Source organism: Myripristis murdjan, chromosome 4 (assembly GCF_902150065.1).
Source record: "Myripristis murdjan chromosome 4, fMyrMur1.1, whole genome shotgun sequence".
NCBI classification, from domain to species: domain Eukaryota; kingdom Metazoa; phylum Chordata; class Actinopteri; order Holocentriformes; family Holocentridae; genus Myripristis; species Myripristis murdjan.
In genome coordinates this window covers 19,547,748-19,565,988 of record NC_043983.1, presented here as the reverse complement: position 1 = coordinate 19,565,988, position 18,241 = coordinate 19,547,748, and the positions used below count along the sequence as shown (strand labels likewise).

The 18,241-nt window shown below is 42.3% G+C and overlaps 1 protein-coding gene across 1 annotated transcript in view; it reads left to right on the top strand.

The window, feature by feature from the left end:
* The first annotated feature begins 3 nt into the window (after nt 1–3).
* Nucleotides 4–18,241, top strand: part of crocc2 (ciliary rootlet coiled-coil, rootletin family member 2) — a 34,352-nt gene continuing 16,114 nt past the window's right edge. Inside the window, exons 1-13 of the mRNA XM_030050014.1 lie at nt 4–60; nt 1,778–1,931; nt 2,077–2,198; nt 11,534–11,701; nt 11,806–11,889; nt 12,968–13,071; nt 14,207–14,351; nt 14,807–14,913; nt 15,475–15,681; nt 16,441–16,537; nt 16,722–16,811; nt 16,900–17,037; nt 17,892–18,091. Coding sequence (XP_029905874.1) covers nt 4–60; nt 1,778–1,931; nt 2,077–2,198; nt 11,534–11,701; nt 11,806–11,889; nt 12,968–13,071; nt 14,207–14,351; nt 14,807–14,913; nt 15,475–15,681; nt 16,441–16,537; nt 16,722–16,811; nt 16,900–17,037; nt 17,892–18,091 — 1,673 coding nt within the window. The remainder of the gene's footprint in view (nt 61–1,777; nt 1,932–2,076; nt 2,199–11,533; nt 11,702–11,805; nt 11,890–12,967; nt 13,072–14,206; nt 14,352–14,806; nt 14,914–15,474; nt 15,682–16,440; nt 16,538–16,721; nt 16,812–16,899; nt 17,038–17,891; nt 18,092–18,241) is intronic.

Sequence of the window (18,241 nt, the reverse complement as noted above, 5' to 3'; positions counted from 1 at the left end):
GCAATGAGTTCAGAGGGAGACCAAGACACTCATTCACCCGGACTGGAGGCTGTGATTCAGGTTGGTACAACAAATTGTTTCTAACTAGCTTACAGAGTAGCGTTAGCTGTTCATGTTTTGATAAAAGGAGAACTTTCTGAGATCAACACTGACCTGTTGGAATAAGTCTAATGTTAGACCAGAGGTTTTCAGTCTGAGACCGTGGGCCTTAGCTCCATTCCTAAATATCTGTGGGATCACGTAGCTGCTATTTCGTCCCACACAGACCCCCAGTAATTAAGCTATGCTAGTCCCATTTTGTTTTTTTGACTTAACCTCAACTTGACTGGGGCTGAATTTTGACTCGTAACATTTCTATCTTTTAGTAAATGACAGATACTTACGCTATTGTGCTGCATTGTACATTTTTGAGTAGGAGAAAAATTCTTCATGAAAATCCCTCTCTTGCTAGGTAGTTAGATAGATAGATAGATTTTTTTTTTTTTACTTTGTCTCTGAGCCCCTTGGTCTAGCCCAAGGCTCCCCGAAATTAGCAACAGACCCACGGACCCCTTGTGACGGGACTTTACCCCAAGGGCCATTATGCTTGTTATCAGGTATGACCACCTGCGGAACTAGGAGTTTGTAAATGGGGTGGCAAAGGCCTGCCATGGAAACCTGTGGACAAGAGGGGTGAGACAATGTGGTACTGCACTTTCTCTCTGTCTCACAGCAGTCAGTGACCTCGGTTGGGCCTTCTCTATATAGGCTTTGCATGAATGGATACAATGGATACACTGTATCATTACAATGGAACATAAAAACATAAACTGATACATACATTGTATGTTACATTATATGATACAACGTATCATACAGTGTATTTGTAGTACATGCAGAGGGTCCTTCAGGTTCCGCCCTCAAACAGACTGGCCAATCAAAGCGCAGCATCATCAGCTCCAACCAGGATTCAGCAACTATACAGCTGTGCCCCACGCCCCAAATCACACTGCCCTAGCTCCATGCCACCCTATATAAAAATATCTAGATCCACCACTGCTCAGCCTCATCCCACTTGAATTTGTCCACAGGTTTCCACACACCATGCAGTGTTCACTTGAACTTGGACATTGGAATTTTGCTACTGTGAATTTCTGACCAACAACAACATTTTTGTTTATTTGACTATCCAAAACTATGTGGCAGCTGGGGTGGCAAGACCTTCTTTTAGGGTACAGCTGCCACGCCATGCCACTTCCTTGATTCACCATTTAATATGACTTAATTACTTCATAAGTGTCTATACTGTGATTAGGGAGGAAAAGGTTTGTGAAAGCTTTGAATAAAGTATTCATTCTTACCCATAACAATGCTAAGCCTCATTTTGCTGGATCCCTTGCAGGGACTCCAATGTGCCCTCACATGCACATTGGGTGCACATACTGTATATGCGCAATTGCATCATATACATGCACTGATCAATGTAGGCCTGCTCATATGACAGTGGCAGCTGGAGACTAATAAAATTGGGGAATACATGTTTATTTGTACTTACATGTTAGACATACAGTATGAGTGAGTTTGTATGGGAATCCCTTGTGTGCACTCCTTTCATGGGTAGTTTAGACTCTATGACATGATGTAGTCCAACTCCCCTCAGTCAAGTTGTATATCCTTTTCAGAAACACAAATTACATAACACCTAAATTGACAGAACAGTGAAAACTAAATAAATCAACAGATAATTTGCGGTCTTGTGAGTCCTCTTCATGTAACAGTGGGTGGAATGGTGTTGTAGAGGTTGGAGGAGTCTCTGCTCCATCCTGAGGGCAGCACAGGAGAGAGAAGCCTGACACTACAAGGTGATGGACAAGACCTCAGTGCCACACCTACACCTGTCTCCACCCGCATCCGCCAGATCATCACCCGCAACCTGGCAGAGCAGCCCACTGGTAGGGAAAAGTACTATTAGTCCAAACTGATGGGTCAAAGCATTTTAAACACATTCAGTACAGACACAATATCTTGTTATAAGATTAACTTTGACCGTAGTTGTTGATAGCCCATCTTTATGTGTGATCTCTTCCCTAATCCCAGGTGAGAGATCTGAGGTCAGTGTACTGGAGGAGAACAAGGCCCTAAGGGAGCAGCTGTCTCAGAGCCAGATGGACCGTGACCAGCTGCTGGCCAAACAGGCCATTCTCACAGACAGGGTAGGAGTGACAGGCCAAGGTCAAGTTGTGGAAAATTATTAAAAAATTAGTCTCCACTGTACCAATCATTGATAATTATGTCACCTTGGTGGTATAGCATACCAAATAGCAAAATAGATGAGTTCACCCAGATGAATATTTTTTTTTCCATTTGCAGGTAGGTATCCTTATCCCATCATTCTTGATCTGAACAGCATTGCACAGAAAACAGTCACGTCTCTTATTTTGTGTATTCTGTTGACTTGCATTTACTATGCCGAACTACTTTTCTAGGAAAAGAGTTTATCATTTGTGTCTGTTAGAAACTGAGACTAGATTGGCAAATATTGTTTATAATGTCAGCAGTTGGAATGTCAGCCCTCAGGGGAGTTTGAGTATGTACTGTAGATGGTAAAGACTGTGTACAGTTTTGTTTAGGGATGAGATCAAGAAAGTCAGTCACACTAGAGCATTGACTGCAAAGGGCCACATACCTTTGAAATGGAATATGCTTACTGCAAACATCAGTGTAGCACCACTCTTTCCAGCAGGGAAAGCCCTTTGGAGTCGGATAAACAAACAGTGTGGTAAAGAAGCAGGTTGAAACTGTTTAGCCTTTACTGTATTGAAAAGAGGGGGGAAAAAGGCACAACATACATACTTGCATGAATAAATAAATATAATTTGGCAACAGTACATCATATTTGATGTCACATATTTTTTTCTTAAATTGAAATATAGAATTATGGTTTACATAAGCATTCATTATGGATCTGTGTGTCTGTGTGTGTGTGTGTGTGTGTGTGTGTGTATTTGTATGCGTAAATAAGCGTGGAGGTTCATGAAGGGTTTCCTTGTGGTCTGTTCAGACAGAGTCAAACCCCCCATGCTCATGATGGTCGGCGTCTCCCTTCATAGCCCCCCATGGTTGCTCCTCCACCTAGTGGCTGGTGTTTTCAGAGGAAAATTGTGAAGGTCACTGGCCCCCTCCCCAGAGGCCATGCAAGAAAAAGCTCATTTTTCATGGTGCACAAAGCAGCCATTTGTGATAACACTGCCCTCATTCTGCTGCTTAAATCTAACGAACTCTCACTGCTTGCTTTACTCCTGGAACTTCTTTTTAAAACCAAAGCTATAAATATAACTCAATTAGCCTGGCAGATATTTATAGCATGTTTATGTTGTTGATATTTTTGGAAGTGTGAAAAGACACTTAGGAGGCATAGAAAAGGCAAGCAAAGTTGCTGGCATTTGATGTTGATACCACTGGCTGTTAATTTGAGTGAAGAGGTAGTTAGCACAGACCCACAGATGTCATCACAGAGTGGAAAACACATCAATGCAAGTTAGCTTATTATCAGGTAGTGCCTTAAAAGTCAAGGGCTTCATCATGAGGCTCCTGTTGTGACTCGTCAGTTCCAGTGCCAGCTGCTGAATTTTCCCCTGCAGAACAGCATGATTGGCTGTGTGCTGCAATGCTAATGCAGTGTGCTAATCAGTGTCCTGGAGCAAAATATTGCCTTGGCTGTGGTATCCACACAGAGCTAACTTTTTGGCCAACATCTTACCTGCATACACAATACTTGCTCAGCTTGTATCACCTAAGGGCTCAATTACCACTGCAGCACAGGATCAACTTAAGTTGTCAATCCCTTTTTAAGGCCATATCAAGTACAGTGTCCTCAGCTGCTCCTGACTGAGCTGCCAGGCAGTTTGCATCTAATATCCACATTGTCCAATCTTAGGAACCATTTATATATACCATATGTTTCTCAGCCTTTAAGCAATAACTTATTTTGTTAAAAAGCAGCCATTGGGAAGTGGAACTGATCCTTCAGTTCCTGAGCTTTCAGGACCTTTACAGTCAACTTGTGTCCAGGCATTACCATTTGCCCCGTTATCCTCAATAAAGATTCAGGATGAACGTTCAATTTAGTGGCCAATTTATAGCAAGTAATGGAACTGGCCTCATACATCTACTGTACAGTGGGCATTCCTTAAGACATAAGAGCACAGGGCTACCTGTAGTGTGGCGTCCGTGGAGTGTCTTGCTGAAGAGCACTCAACACCAATGGTGGGAACATAATAATACTACCCCACATAATGGTTTTCATCCTGCAGTCACCACCTTGCAGCTTCAGTACAGCCTTTTGTCAGGGATCAAACCTTTAACCCTCTGATTGTTAGTCATCCTATCTACCTATTGACCAGCCTGCTGCATATGTGTTGTGAACAGGCTGATCCTATGTGACTGCAATTACCATGCCAGTGCTATTTGTCAAATAACGTACTTACCAAGCCAAAGACATGGAAAGCCAAGACATGAATGTTTGAACCTCTCTTTCATGAGTGTGCTGTGTATTTATTGCCGAATAATTTCCCCCCAGATTCGTTGACATTTACCATTTTTTATGCCACAGCAGTGTTTGATTGTTGAATGTCCTGAAAATGTGATTCACTTACAGGGTTTATTATACAATCCAGAATAGTTATGGTGGAATTAAATGCTGACTTTTAAGCAATGTTTTCATCTGGCTGAAACAAAGTTGTTCCCTTTGACATGTGTTCTTGAGAGCAAATACAGTATATTGTATATGATTCTTAACTGTCAGGTTCAAAGCTGTATTTATTGCTCAAGCTGTCAAATTGCCATTTAAAAAAAGAGTTTCCACAGACTGTGTGACAGTTGGGAGGCATAGTTATACCTCAACTCCCCGTTCTTCCCAGACTTTCCTTGAGTCTCTCTGACCTGACAGAAGACTATTAATGCAGCACTTGTGAAGTCACACCTGGACTCTGAAAGCCATTTTCTGTGTTTCTGTTAAGTCACTCAGAATGATCTCTGGTGACCCCAGAAAATTGCCTCTGAACCAGGATAAACCTTGACCCAGTTTGTGGAGTTGGAGGGTCTCAGGAGATTGCAGAACATGTTGGGGTGAATTCTGAACCCTTTGTGTTGCTTTTGGAGCCCTGCCAGCATTCATTTTCACAGGCATTGACACCCATACCCTACTGCCTGATTGGCTGCACAATACTGTGGTATAGCTGGATAAAGATAAACTCTTACTGAAGGATTTCTGACACCAACTGCTATTTTCCAGTGCCCACTGAAATCCCAAATCCTCTGGGCCTTTGTATGAGCACCCTGTCAAACACAGTTCGAGGAGATAAAGTCTATTTTTTGAGATTGTGTTACTGTCCCCCTCTCCCTGCTGCCCCCTCTGTTTTCAGTTTGTTTTTCCTGCTGGCATAAACTCATTCACTTATGCTGCATGGAGTCCTGCCAGAGTGACTCTCCCAACTATCATGAAATTATAAAAATTAATTACCCTCTCCAGAGAAAATATGTGTTGAAAGTATTCTGCTGAACCTTGTCAACATTTGACATTGGGTTACTCATGTTACCTGCCTTTAAATTAAAACATCAAACAAGTTTTTCCAACTCTTTTTCAAATGTCACGGGTGTCTAATCAGAAATGAATTGTTGAACCGACAGAGTGGATGTATTTGTGTGTAGATTTTGCAGTGCATAATTCTTCCCAGAGGCTTTGTATTTGGCATTTAAAGGCCAGCCGTGTGCACATGAGCATGCAATATGTATTAGCCTGGCCACATTCACACATACCATGCAGTGTACATTAGATACCAGTCTGTATGCCATCACAGCAGCTAACCCCACAGCCTAAAAGTGCACTCAATGGCAACATGCTCACACAGACCAATCTCCCCACTTCCAATTTCTCTGTTTGTTATCCCACATTGTGTAATTACCGTCAGTGATGATACATAAACAGCTTTCACAATCAGCTGGGGCTCTTTCATAGAGTCAGCGCTCAGGGGGTAATGGGAGGGGAAGGGGGAACGGGTAAGTTGCTGAAGTAGGATAGTAAGTTTTGGGCAGCTTGGGGGCGATGGACATCCGCTCCAGCTGTGTTTAGGAATCTGACAGATAGTGCACTCCATTAATTCCCTTTATTAAGCCTCTGGGTCCAGGCCAAGCCAGGGAAAACGATTGCAGCTGTAACCCTTCACATGCTGGCTGACTGTGCACTCACGGCCAGATGTCACCCTGGGTGAGTCACAGATAGAGAGAGAGAGGACTTAGAAGGTGGAGTTGTTGTTGGTTATGCCTGGAAATATCCCTCTGTATAGTTCAGCTCAGTTTGTTTCTCTTTGCCACACAGCCAAGGATGGTGGAAATTTGTTTCGGTACAGATGTAATAGATGCTGGCAAGTTGCAACACAAAAATACAAACATCATCACTGCAGCAGCACATTCATAAGCAACACAGACAATAACAGTATTAAGTGCTGTAGTTCTAAGGCTCCTCTGTATGGAGTGCTATACATCAGATAAGAGCAGGAAGTCCAGTGAAAGGAAATGAGAGTGGGTGGTTATTGTACATGCTTGACAGAGTTCAGAGTCCTTATGGCAGTGGGGAAGAAGCTGTTTTTGAAACGGGATGTTCTGGTGGATAGTGACCTGTAGTGCCTTCCTGAGGACAACAACTGAAAGAGGCTGTTTCTGGATCAGAGAGGTCCAAAATCATATTATTTGCACACTTCTGTGGAGGCAGTTTGAACCCTGCTATAGTTGTGGAGTGAAACAACTTAATCACAGCAAAACTACATTCAAGATGTTGAAAAAACCTTGAAAACCTTGTTGAAGGATTAGATAAATTGATGAGTTACCAAATCCTAAACTGTTGTGACATTAGGTCATTCAGAAAATACCATAATCATAACTTGGTAACTCAAATGGGTTGGATTTTGATCTACCACATGAACAAGGCAGCAAACTTTGGCCCAAACACAAAAGCCTTCACAAGGGCCTTGAAAATTATTCTCTTGTTGCATGTTGGCAGATGAATCAAAGCAAGATTATCCCTTGATGTTGCTTGAAATATTTATCAAAAGAGACAATACAAGGAGTGGCACAAATCATAAATATAAAAAAAAAATATAAAAAGCTAATTCAAAGCACATTTTAAATGGCTGAAAAAGTCTTTTACATTTGAAACATAAGCAGGGCTCCAGAAACAGATACTTGGGAAGGAAAAAAAGAAAAAGAACTCTAGCAACCATATGGAGGCATAAAACATGCCACAACCAAGAGGCTGTTTTTGTATAAATTGCATTTTGAACATTATTGCAAAATGGCAGTAGATGACCTCAAATAGCTGGGCTACATTGGGATTGGGCTCACCCTACTTTAGGGGGCCATGGAGGCTACTCAAGAGTGATTGTACTGTAAGGCAGATTGTAAATAGCAAGGGTGTTCAGTGCGCACACTCCTGGGCCCCCAGTAAGCCCCGTAAGCCCCTAAGTTAGGGCAGATGGAGGACTGGGGTTACTCGCTTCCCTCTTTTGCTCTTTTACAGTCACCAATGGATGGGTGTGTGGTGAAGAACAATGAATTCAAGCTCACTTGGCGATGGGGGTGATGAGATTTAATGATGCGAGCAGAGCAAGGGTGGAGATGGTGGTGTAGGGGAGTTTACGAAAGGGGGAAGGGGGGTCTCCACAACAGACTGTTACGGCGCCCTCTTGGGAGCTTCCTCCGTGGAGCATGGCTAATCCAGAGCAGCCCCCGGCCTCCTGCTTTACAGCTGACAAGGGAGAAACCATAAAAAAAGCCTCCTCTCTGTGGTGTGCGGAGCTGGGGCGAGGCTCTGGCAGAAAGCCCACAAAATGTAGCTATGCATGAAAAAGAGCAAACATCCCTCCCCATCAGGGCAGGGCTGGGACCATACGGGGTTGTTAGGGACACCTGCAGTCACTGAGTGCACCAAAGGGCAGAGAGGGCAGAGCTCGAAGCCTGCAGGAGCATCAGCTGTGGCTTGTGCTTTGTCTCACTTGTGAGAGAATGCCATACATGAACAGTGCGCCTGTGCAGAAATGTAACAAGCTGAGGATTTATATCATTTGTGGGAGCCCCCCCCTACATTAGGGCTGGGCAACAAAACAATAACAACGATTATCACAATATATTTTTGTTTGATAAAATGCCAATAGTTTTCAACATAACTGTATTCCATGACTGATGCACAAACAGCTAATCATGTGGCAAGAGTGGTCCGGTTGCATGCCCCATTATGACACACACAGACCCTGAACACTGGATTTTTTTATTTTGTTTTGGGGGGGGTTAAAGGACATTAGCATAATGAGCCTTGCGGTTTCCCACAGAAGCAAAAAAATAGCCTTTAAATGGGACATAATAATTGTTTGATATAAATGAGATTATTGACCGATAAATTTTATCATGCTTTTTTTTTTTTTTTTTTTTTTTTTTTTTTGGCTGCATCGCCCAGCCCTCCTCCAGGTGTTGGAAATGTGTGTTTACTATGTCATGCATGTTTTCCTTTTCTTTGGATTCAACCACGCAGCTCAAACGCACATTAAAAATTAGAAAACAGGCACGGCTTTGTTCCAGATCAGAGTGTGTGATATGATATTGCCCTTCATGAAGGCGTGCATGGGTTCTCCCTCCGGGGCAAGAGTCTTATCACTGTCAAGTATGTGAGGATAATTTGGCTCAGTAGATTGGTTCCTTATGTGAAAAAAGTTCTCACAAGAGAAAAAGCTGATTGTGCCATAAATTAAGAAATATACAACATATATGCAGTATAAGCATATAAGCTTGATGAAAACCCCCTTAGAAAACAAATGTAGACACACAAAATTAATCTCTGCTGTATCTTTTATTGCTTGTCGACACCTTCCTCATAAGACTTTTATCAATTCATTTCTCATGGCATATACATCAGAGAAATAATCCCCACTTATATGGATGTGCTCAATTTAGTCTTGGGTTACAAACTCATAATATTCCCTCTGAGATATATTGTTGCACTATCGTCTATCTAACACCTTTCCCTAGAGCTGTAACAACAGTAACAACAGTAGACTCTTTAAGGCTCCAAATGTGCAATGTGCTCATGTGTTATAATAAACCATGTGTGCTATGGCCATCTATTCAAGGTGTGTTTAAAAAGTAGTTGCTTGTTGGTAATACACTGTAATTGCTACAGTTGTGCCAAAATACTTGAAAAGATGCATAATCAGTGCTGTTCCACACACAGCTGTTTCCAGAAGTCCCTTTAAACACAGCTGCTGCAGTTCTGTGTGTTTCAAACACTCCGCCCATGTTGTTCCTCCCTTCTCAGTCCCTAAAGCTGTCACCTCAACAACGGGCAGTAAAAGAAGCTTTTGTGTTCTCCGGGTCCTCAAACAAAAACTCTAAAAGTGCAGAGCCAAGTGCATGATGGCCGTTTTTGTAGTTTGTAGTATAAAAATCTGAAATGGGCATTTGAAAATGTGTTAATAATGGTGGCAAAGTGGCTGGGTCCAGTGTTGAACAGTGAGACTATTGTCCTGCTCTCTTGGAGCCTGCTGGAGAGATTAAGCACCCAGAGAAGAGATGAGGTACAGAGGAGGGGAGGGAGGGAGTGGGTCGCAGGGTTGATTTGAGGGGCTTGGATGGTGGTTTGGAGAGTGTTGCAGGGGAGGGGGCTCCCTCACTCTCCTTCTCTTCCTCTCTGTTTTAAATGAGAAGTCGGCAAGGGCAGTTGGAGGCACGCAGTGTGTTGTAGCGCTCTAGGGCCATGTGGTTTGTATTAGCGAGGACAGGGTGTCTGGCACCAGGATAGAGAGTGGGTGGTGCAGAGGGAGTTTAGGTTGTGTGAGGTTGAGAGGTTACAAGACATTTGGATTTCAGATATGGGAGAATATGAGATTTCACAATGACAAAGACCAGTACTTTGCTATATCTTTGTGTTTAGATGCATTTGACAGACACAGAAACACACACACACACACACACACACACACACACACACACACACACACATATGCACAAACACACAAACATACTGTATTTGGACATTCCATAGACTGATTAAATCTGTAACCCCTAACCCCATCTTGAAAGCTAGCAACTTCTTGTCCAACTGTAACCCTAAAATAATCCTGTGCCTCTTAAGATTTGTCTTGCAGTTCAATCAAATGGTGACTATTTTGGGTTTACTGTTCTTGTGGGGACATTTGGATCCCACAGTTAAAATACTGCACATAGGCTGTCCCACCATAACAAAAACATAGCCTTATATACTGTATATGAAACACCTGGTTCAAATCAAATGTGTTCTTTGTAAACATTTGGATAATTCATAATCACAATTAGTGCATGATGGGGAAAAATACAAAAAATCTAGAAATAATATCAGTCCAATTGGAAAAGTTGGCCATTCAGTAATGTGATTAATGAAATCAGCAGCAGTGGCATTACAGCTCAACAAATCCCAGGATATTTTCAAGTTAAGCCAAGATTTAAAAGGTCAGTATGACAAAATGTGGACGGGGTTGGTGAGTTTTAACTCTGTAATTGACAAAGCAATTTCATTAGATTTTCATAGGGTACGTTATAGATTTGACTTAATTCATTTGATCCTTTGAAAATATGTGATAATAACTGTGAATGTTGGGTAGCAGTCCCTAATCAGCAACTAAATCATGATCAAGACAGATTGTTGAAAGAATTTTGGGATCATTTGCCACTGAGACATATCACCATATCCTTTAATTATATATAATTATATATACCACTGTCCAGGTTATTTCTCTGCCTTCCACCCTATGTATGCTGGTTTCATTCAGTGGGTGTAGAAAATGGATAGATAGATAGATTTATTTAAACAGTGCACAATTTCGAGCCCTTACAGTTTGTGTCAATGTAGGAGTTATTTGAACAAAATAATAATAATAATGATAAAACACTAAAACACAGTGACTGTGGCTCATTGCTCCTGAAAATGGATTTGGCTAGAGCTTTGGCCTCCAATGTTTAGCATTTACAGTAGAGTTGTTCTTCATATTTAATCACATCAGTATCAATATCATTAAATTATATGATGTAGTGAGAAATAATGAGTGCTCGACTTTAAGATGTTGCTTATTACAGTCATACATCATGTCTTAAACACGCATTCATGAGTCCCCACAAAATGCATTGAATAAAAATGTTCCCATGCACTGAATACTATCATTCTGAAATATAAGCCATGAATTCCAATTATAAAAAATCAGTATTACACTTTCCCATCCACATAGAGTTGAATTGAGTTAACCACGGATAACCATGACCTGGGTGGCTGAGACCTTCCACAGATATACTTTCCCATGATAAATGACCTGTCTGAGTGCAAAACTGGTCGTCTTACCCAACCATTAATTACAATTACAACTATATTGCAGATTATACAGTACACGTATCACGTATATTGTAATGTGTAATAATATGACTGGCCATATCCAGTCATGTTGTCAAACTTGCTAAAGTCAGTTGTTAATACTCCCTCCAGCTGGACCAGATGCTAATGTTGCAGTCAGCAGGGGACTCAGACCAGGACAGTGCATCGGGAGGCCACCTGCAACTGCAGAGCGTGGAGCGAGCCTACAGACGGAAACTGCAGGCCTATCAGGAGGGCCAGCAGCGCCAAGCCCAGCTCGTTCAGAAGCTGCAGACCAAGGTACCTGGAAGTGGAGTTCAGAACTGAGACATTGTTCTACAGAACTGACATTCATCTGGTTTTAAACAGTGTACTAATATGTACCTGATGTTTGTTTATGACAGGTTCTTCAGTACAAGAAGAGGTGCGGTGAACTAGAAGAACAGGTGCTGGAGAAGACCTCAGAGTCTGAGAAGCTAAGATTAACGGTAAGTCACAGGAGACTTGCATATCACCTCAAAAAAAAAAAAAAACAATACAGAATTCCTTGTGAAAAATTCCTTACTCTTGACTGGATTCAGTTATGCTAATATAAGTAAATTTTCTTATCATGTTTATTTCCTGACAAAGATGGTAGTTTTAGTACATAGTCCATAATCACACATCAGTAACTTTGGCTCCTTCCAGCCATATTTACAGTGTGCACTCCATCATTTTTGTGCATAAATGATTCTTAATCTAGAGTGTAGCTGATGATCTGAATCACGTTCTTTATGCTCAGTTGTGTAAATTCCAGTTTTTATGCATGCAGTAAACTGCTTTCCAACAACCTGTAAATTGCTGAAAGTGACATCAGTGAAAGGTAAAACATGTACTTTGTATGTATTAAATAAATCTTGCCTACACATCACTGTGCCTGCCAGGTTGGTCAGTTGCTCAGTCAGCAGCCTCGTCCAGAGGGTCATATCTCCACATCTATTTGGTAGACCGTCCTAAAATTTGGTGACAACATTCATGTCACCAAGAGGATGAAATCTGCCCATTTTGGAGACCTTGTGACCTTTCCTTTACTGTCACTAATAGGTCAAATTGTTAATATTACACACTAATATCTCAGAAGGTTTTTGCATTGCCTTGAAATTTGGTGACAACATTTGGATGAAACCTGGTAATTTTGGAAACTCATGATTTTCCTTCAAGCACCACCAGCAACCCAAATTTTAATTTTGCATGCTAATGTCTCAAAAACTACTGTAGCATTGTCATGAAATGTGGTTATTCTAGGTAGATAATGATACTTGTCAGCTTTGGTGACTCCATAACATTTCCTTTTGCGCCACCAGCAGGCACAGTGGGCATTTGCATAGAAATAACGCAATTATTAAATGTTTAATCATCCAGTATTTCATTTGGCTTGAATGGCATCCACACAGCATTTGGATTAGCAGGATTCCACTGAGATTGTGTTGTTCTAAAAATAGTAGGTAAGCACTCTGCCCTACTGTACTGATAAGGGGTTATTGGTATGCCAGTTATCAGTATGCATGTTAGTGGTGTTGTGTTCAGCTGCAGGCCCATGTGGACTCAGCCCAACATCATCAACGGGTAGAACAGGACCTCAACATGACTATCCAGAACAAGGCTGCACAGCTGGAGGAGGAGCAGAAGAGGTGAGCACTGGGTACCATGCAGTGCAGGTCACCTGGGTAACTTACAGACTGTTGTGCCAAGTGATACATAGTAGCGTGTTTTAGGGGAAAAATGCACAAACTTTGGAATCCAGAAATCAGAAAGCCCACACCAGCAGGGAGTCGCTATTTGGATGCAGACACAGAGCAATAAATTCATGGATAAGCCTGTTAGAACTTTGCTCCCGTTTTCTGTCTCTTGTTGAGAAGCAGAAAGCAAGCAAATATTTCTGAGAAATGTGTGGAGCAAAAACATTCTCAGCAGCTCTCTGGGCTTTCCTGCTGTTTTTCCCTGCCCAAGCTACAAGGAGGGGTTTAGGGGAAGGCAGAGCCTGGCCTTGGTAGATAATCTCAGCATCCAATTTGTCAGAGTAAATTAGTGAGACCATGTTGGTTCTTTTCTCCAAAGCATTTTAACGATGCCTTGCACTAAGTGGGGGCTGACCTCCGCAACTGATGCCAGATTTTAAAGTCCTGTGATTTATGGAGGTATGGAACACTAATTGAAATGGCCATGGCAGAAACCATCTCCTTTGCCAGGGCCTGATCATTTTTACTGCCTAGGAGCACCAGTTACTGCAGTTACCAAGCACTACTTGCTTAAGTGCTTTATTCAGCTGTCATGCTGAGACGAGGACTACAGCAATTAATTGCCTGTTTTTGTGTATTATTGGGATTATTGAACCTCTCTTCCCCCTGTCCTAAATTTCTTTTAAGCACGATTTCATGCTGTACATGCAAAGATTGGTTTGGCTCCCTCTCAAACAGATAGCTGAACATGGAAATCTGGCAAGCTTTACTGTAACAGGGTGTGTGTGGAGTGTGAGAATGATGTAAACATTTTTGTAAATGACTCTACAAGCAAATCTGGTTGAAATTAAGGCTGAGTTGACACAGACTTTATAAAACTGTCACACATGTTCACCCTGTAAGCGTGGCTGGCAAGGGTGGATCTAAAGCTAGGATTATGAGACTATAAATGTAGGAGTGATATAGCGGCTGCAGGAATGATGGAGTTTGGATGCTTGGTAAGGGTTATAGGAGGGTGTCACAACAGTAGTTGTCATGTGAGAGATCCCAAGGAGCCTCTCAGTATACTGAGGTTTGTTTTCCCCAGGTGTGCCTGCCTCAGCCAAGTCAACTCTATGCTCCGGGAGCAACTGGAACAGGCTGGCACTGTCAACCAGGGGCTGACAGAGAGCTTGTGGAAGGCCCGCGAAGACGTAGAGTTGACTGACACCCGTCTACGTAGAGAGCAAGAGGTGAAAAGAAACCACAAAAATGAGGAGACTGATTCAGAAAAATAATACATAAAGCTCCTTTTAATCGCTCTCTGTGCAGCGATTGTGCAATTAAACCCTTGTTGAGTTCACATGGGGTTGGAATTCCATTCATAGCCAGTTTTGTCAATTCATCTCATTCTTTGTTCATTTCATTGCTATGATTTTTGAGCTGTTGTTTCCTGTGAAAACATTCCAACTGCTGAGAGGAAGGAAAATCTTGTGCAAACAATCTGGCATTCATGCTGTAAATGGGCTACATCTGTTGTTACAGGGAAATCCAGTTGTTTGTATGTGTGCCAGTGTGCGTCCAAGAGTGTCAGTATTGTATCTGTTTGAGATCACAGTAAAATGAGAGGTGCCATAGTGTGCTGAAAAGCCATCCTTACCACCCACCCTCCAGTCTCCACCCCCCTCTCTCTTGTTTCTCTCTCCAGACATGTGCCTCCCGGCTGGGTCGCGAACAGGCCCGTGTCAGAGCACTGTGGCGCCAGGCCGCCTCCCTGCGGAGCACCTTCACCCAGCTAAGGACTTTTACTGACAGGTGAGCATGGCGCACTGCCAGAACCCCTGCAGCAACCCAGGATTCCACAAGCACCCCCTCCTTTTTTGGTCTCAGTCCTGACACTCAACCACAGCCATCTTTCCCAGCCAAGCATCAAAGTGGAGCAGGTCAACAGGGTCGCCTGCTCCCCTGCTCATTGTTTCCAGGGTCTGATGGCTTAAGGTGCCTCGGCTCACTGTTGGAATCATCCATCAGGACAAAGTTTGAACCCTATAAGACTTGGCTTATGTCATGTTGAACCTCTGTGAGCAGTATTGAGGAGCAATTTGCAGTAATAGTAATCACTCAGCTCATAGACAGCTGTGCTCAAGTCAGAGGCTCTAACTTAAACAGGAGGTACTTCAAAGTGAGCCACAATCCTGGAGCTTAATCACTGTAGGCATCCATCCTGCTTGAATACAAACAGACTGTTTTTTAATTAGACTGATGGCTCACAACTGTAAAAGTGAAAACAGCATTTCCAGTTTCTCTACCCTTTCGTATCATTTATAAGTTCTGTCGTATTGTGCAAACCTTGGTGCACATTTCTTGTTCCTACAGGACTCTCTCTGATATGCGTGGGGAATGTGTTGCTGCCAGCCACCAGATGCATGTTGCCTGTATGAACCTAGAGGCCAGGGTAACACAGGAGAGCAGCTCTAGTGGTGTGGAGATGTCAGCACTGGAGAGGCAGCTAAAGGACAAGCTTAGGGAGGCCATGCAGCTCCAGGGTCGCTGGGATGCAGAGAAAGTTGAGCTCAACTCCAGGTATAGTCATCTGCCGGTCAAAGTGTTCACAAGAAGCTCACGTCACGTGTTGTGTATCTTGTTTTTCAAATATGTGTGAAATCTCATAAACCAGACTTTATACCATAAGCTGATTTGTACTGTATAAAGAAAAATCATTATGAACTTAACTAGAAATGTTGGACATGAGTTTGTGTAGAGTGCAATTCTTTGATCACTTGCAGGGTTGAGATTCCTTCTATGATTAATAGGAGAACAAAATTTGATCACTAAATGGGTTCCCTGAAGAAACTTTTTTCAAGACTACTGTACACCCAGATATTTTCAGTAAACTACTACTGTGGTAGTGGTACAGAAGGAAAAAAAAGAAGCCTATTGTGATTTGTCCTGTTTACTTTAGGCAGAAGACCTTAAGAATATCAATGCAACTGGCAGGAAGAATTTATTATTCTGGATCTCAGTTGGCTTTTGATGTTATAAGAAGTCTGTCTAGTAGTAGTAAGTCAAAGGCAACTTGACTTTCTTCTTAATCTTGAACATGTGTCATTGCTCATGGATGCTTCTCAGATAAATAGTGAAATATCTTCAACAGCGTTCAGTGGCCCTTGACTTACTACCATTAGATATACCATGACCCTGATGAAGACAAATCTTCATTGACTCATCAAAAGTCATTCAAATCCCAGGGATTCTGGCTCCTTCCTGTACAATATGGTAGAGTTCATAATCTGTTGAGAATTAGTACCTTTCAGTCCATTTAATGCATGGTTATGTGTCCAGGATCCTGGAGCTGACAGACATGGTGAAGCACCTCCGGAGCCAGAGCAGTGAGAAGGATGCAAGCCTCAACATCATGCAGATCAGTCTGGACAGGATGGTGGGACCTTGGGAACGAGTGGTGGGAGGGGGCAGATAGATATTTGGTTAAGGGGCTTAAACCGGCTGTAGTCTGGACCCTGGTCTTGATAAATTCCACGACTTCCTTGTCTAGGGGCTGCAGTCTGGTGAATGTCAGGGGTGCCCTATGTGTGCTTATCTGACCTTAATGGTTTCCTGTGCAGGAGACGAGGAGAACAGAGGATAAAGCAGAGATGGATGCCCTCAACACAGAGATCCAAGCTCTCCAACAAGTGCTATGCCATGTTCACCAGGTCAGCACAGAGCAAAGCTACCTTGTAACTTGCCCTTTGTTAGTATACAGTATAAGAAAATCCATGTATTTCCATCTGACCTGCCCAGTTGGTTGGTGGTGAGTGTGATAGCAGTGGCTCTGAAAGTGTTCCCTCCACCTCACCATGCCATGGCCGGTCTCCCCTGAGGAACTCTACCCTGATGGCTGTAGAGAGTGCTCTCTCCAAGCACCAGAAACAAGCACAGGTATGTTGGAGCACCCATTATCTAAAAGACCAAGGCTGCTGTGCACCCAGCTTCAGGCCCGGTTTTTGCCCCTGGACCTTAAGACTGACCTATACCATGGCTTAGTAGAGGAATAATGGCTGTGAATACCATCATCTACATGAAACTAGCACCCAACCGATATGTTGGTCACTCAGTATTATCGTTGCAAAAATGTGTTTTTGTATATGTTGACTGATATATTGATTGAAATTTTTTACTTTCTGATATTGGCATCGGCCCCAAAATACAGAATCAGTTGGGAAAATGAGTGTCATTTCATGTTTTATGATCCAATTTACCACTATTTATATTTAAAAAAAAAAAATTGAAACAAAATCTGATTTAGCTAAGGGATGCAGATAAATTAAAAGCTTATTTGATAATAAATTATTTTCCCTAGCATACTGTGTATAGAAAGCATGGAATAAGCATGTGAGCAGATTATTCATCTGATTTTTTTTCTTTGATTTAGATCATGTAACAGCATTGTTAGTCAGGTCCACTTGAATTTTTTTTTTTTTCAATTGCTGAATGCCATTACGGCATTCAGTAATTGAAAGTGATGGTGTTGTAGATTACTGTTTTTGGTGTCTTGTAGTTTTGTATGGGATGGCTTGTAAGACAGAACATGAAAATAAAAAGCATTCATTCATTCATTTGTTAATTTATTCATTCATTCATTCACTCACAGGTCCTACAGAAGTGGCTGCAGCTTGTTTCTTAGATTTGTTTTGTACGTGTTTGTCAGCGGAGATCAAGGGAAAATTTGTTATAGTGTACATAAACAACTATTCGTGTCTTATCCCATACACAAACACTTGTACCAACCACAGGACCTGCGTGGTCGTCTGGACGCGGCCCTGGAGCAAGTGGACACACTGCGTAATCACCTGCAGGAGAGGGATACTGAGAGGAGGGAGCTGGAGCAGAAGATCCAAGAAGTGAGGAGGGAAGGACAGGAGGCTAAAAAAGCCTTAGAGGAGAGCCACAGAGACAGCAACAGATATCGCTCCTCACTGGAGCTCATCTCCAGGTATCAAGCCGACACATGGTGATTCTCCTGATGTCATAGAGATAGAAAAAAAATTGAAAGAAAAAAATTTGTAGAATTGTAACTTTGCCACCAGGGCTTTGAAACTTTGATGGCAGCTTACATTGCCTAGTCTTTTACACCTTTTTTGAT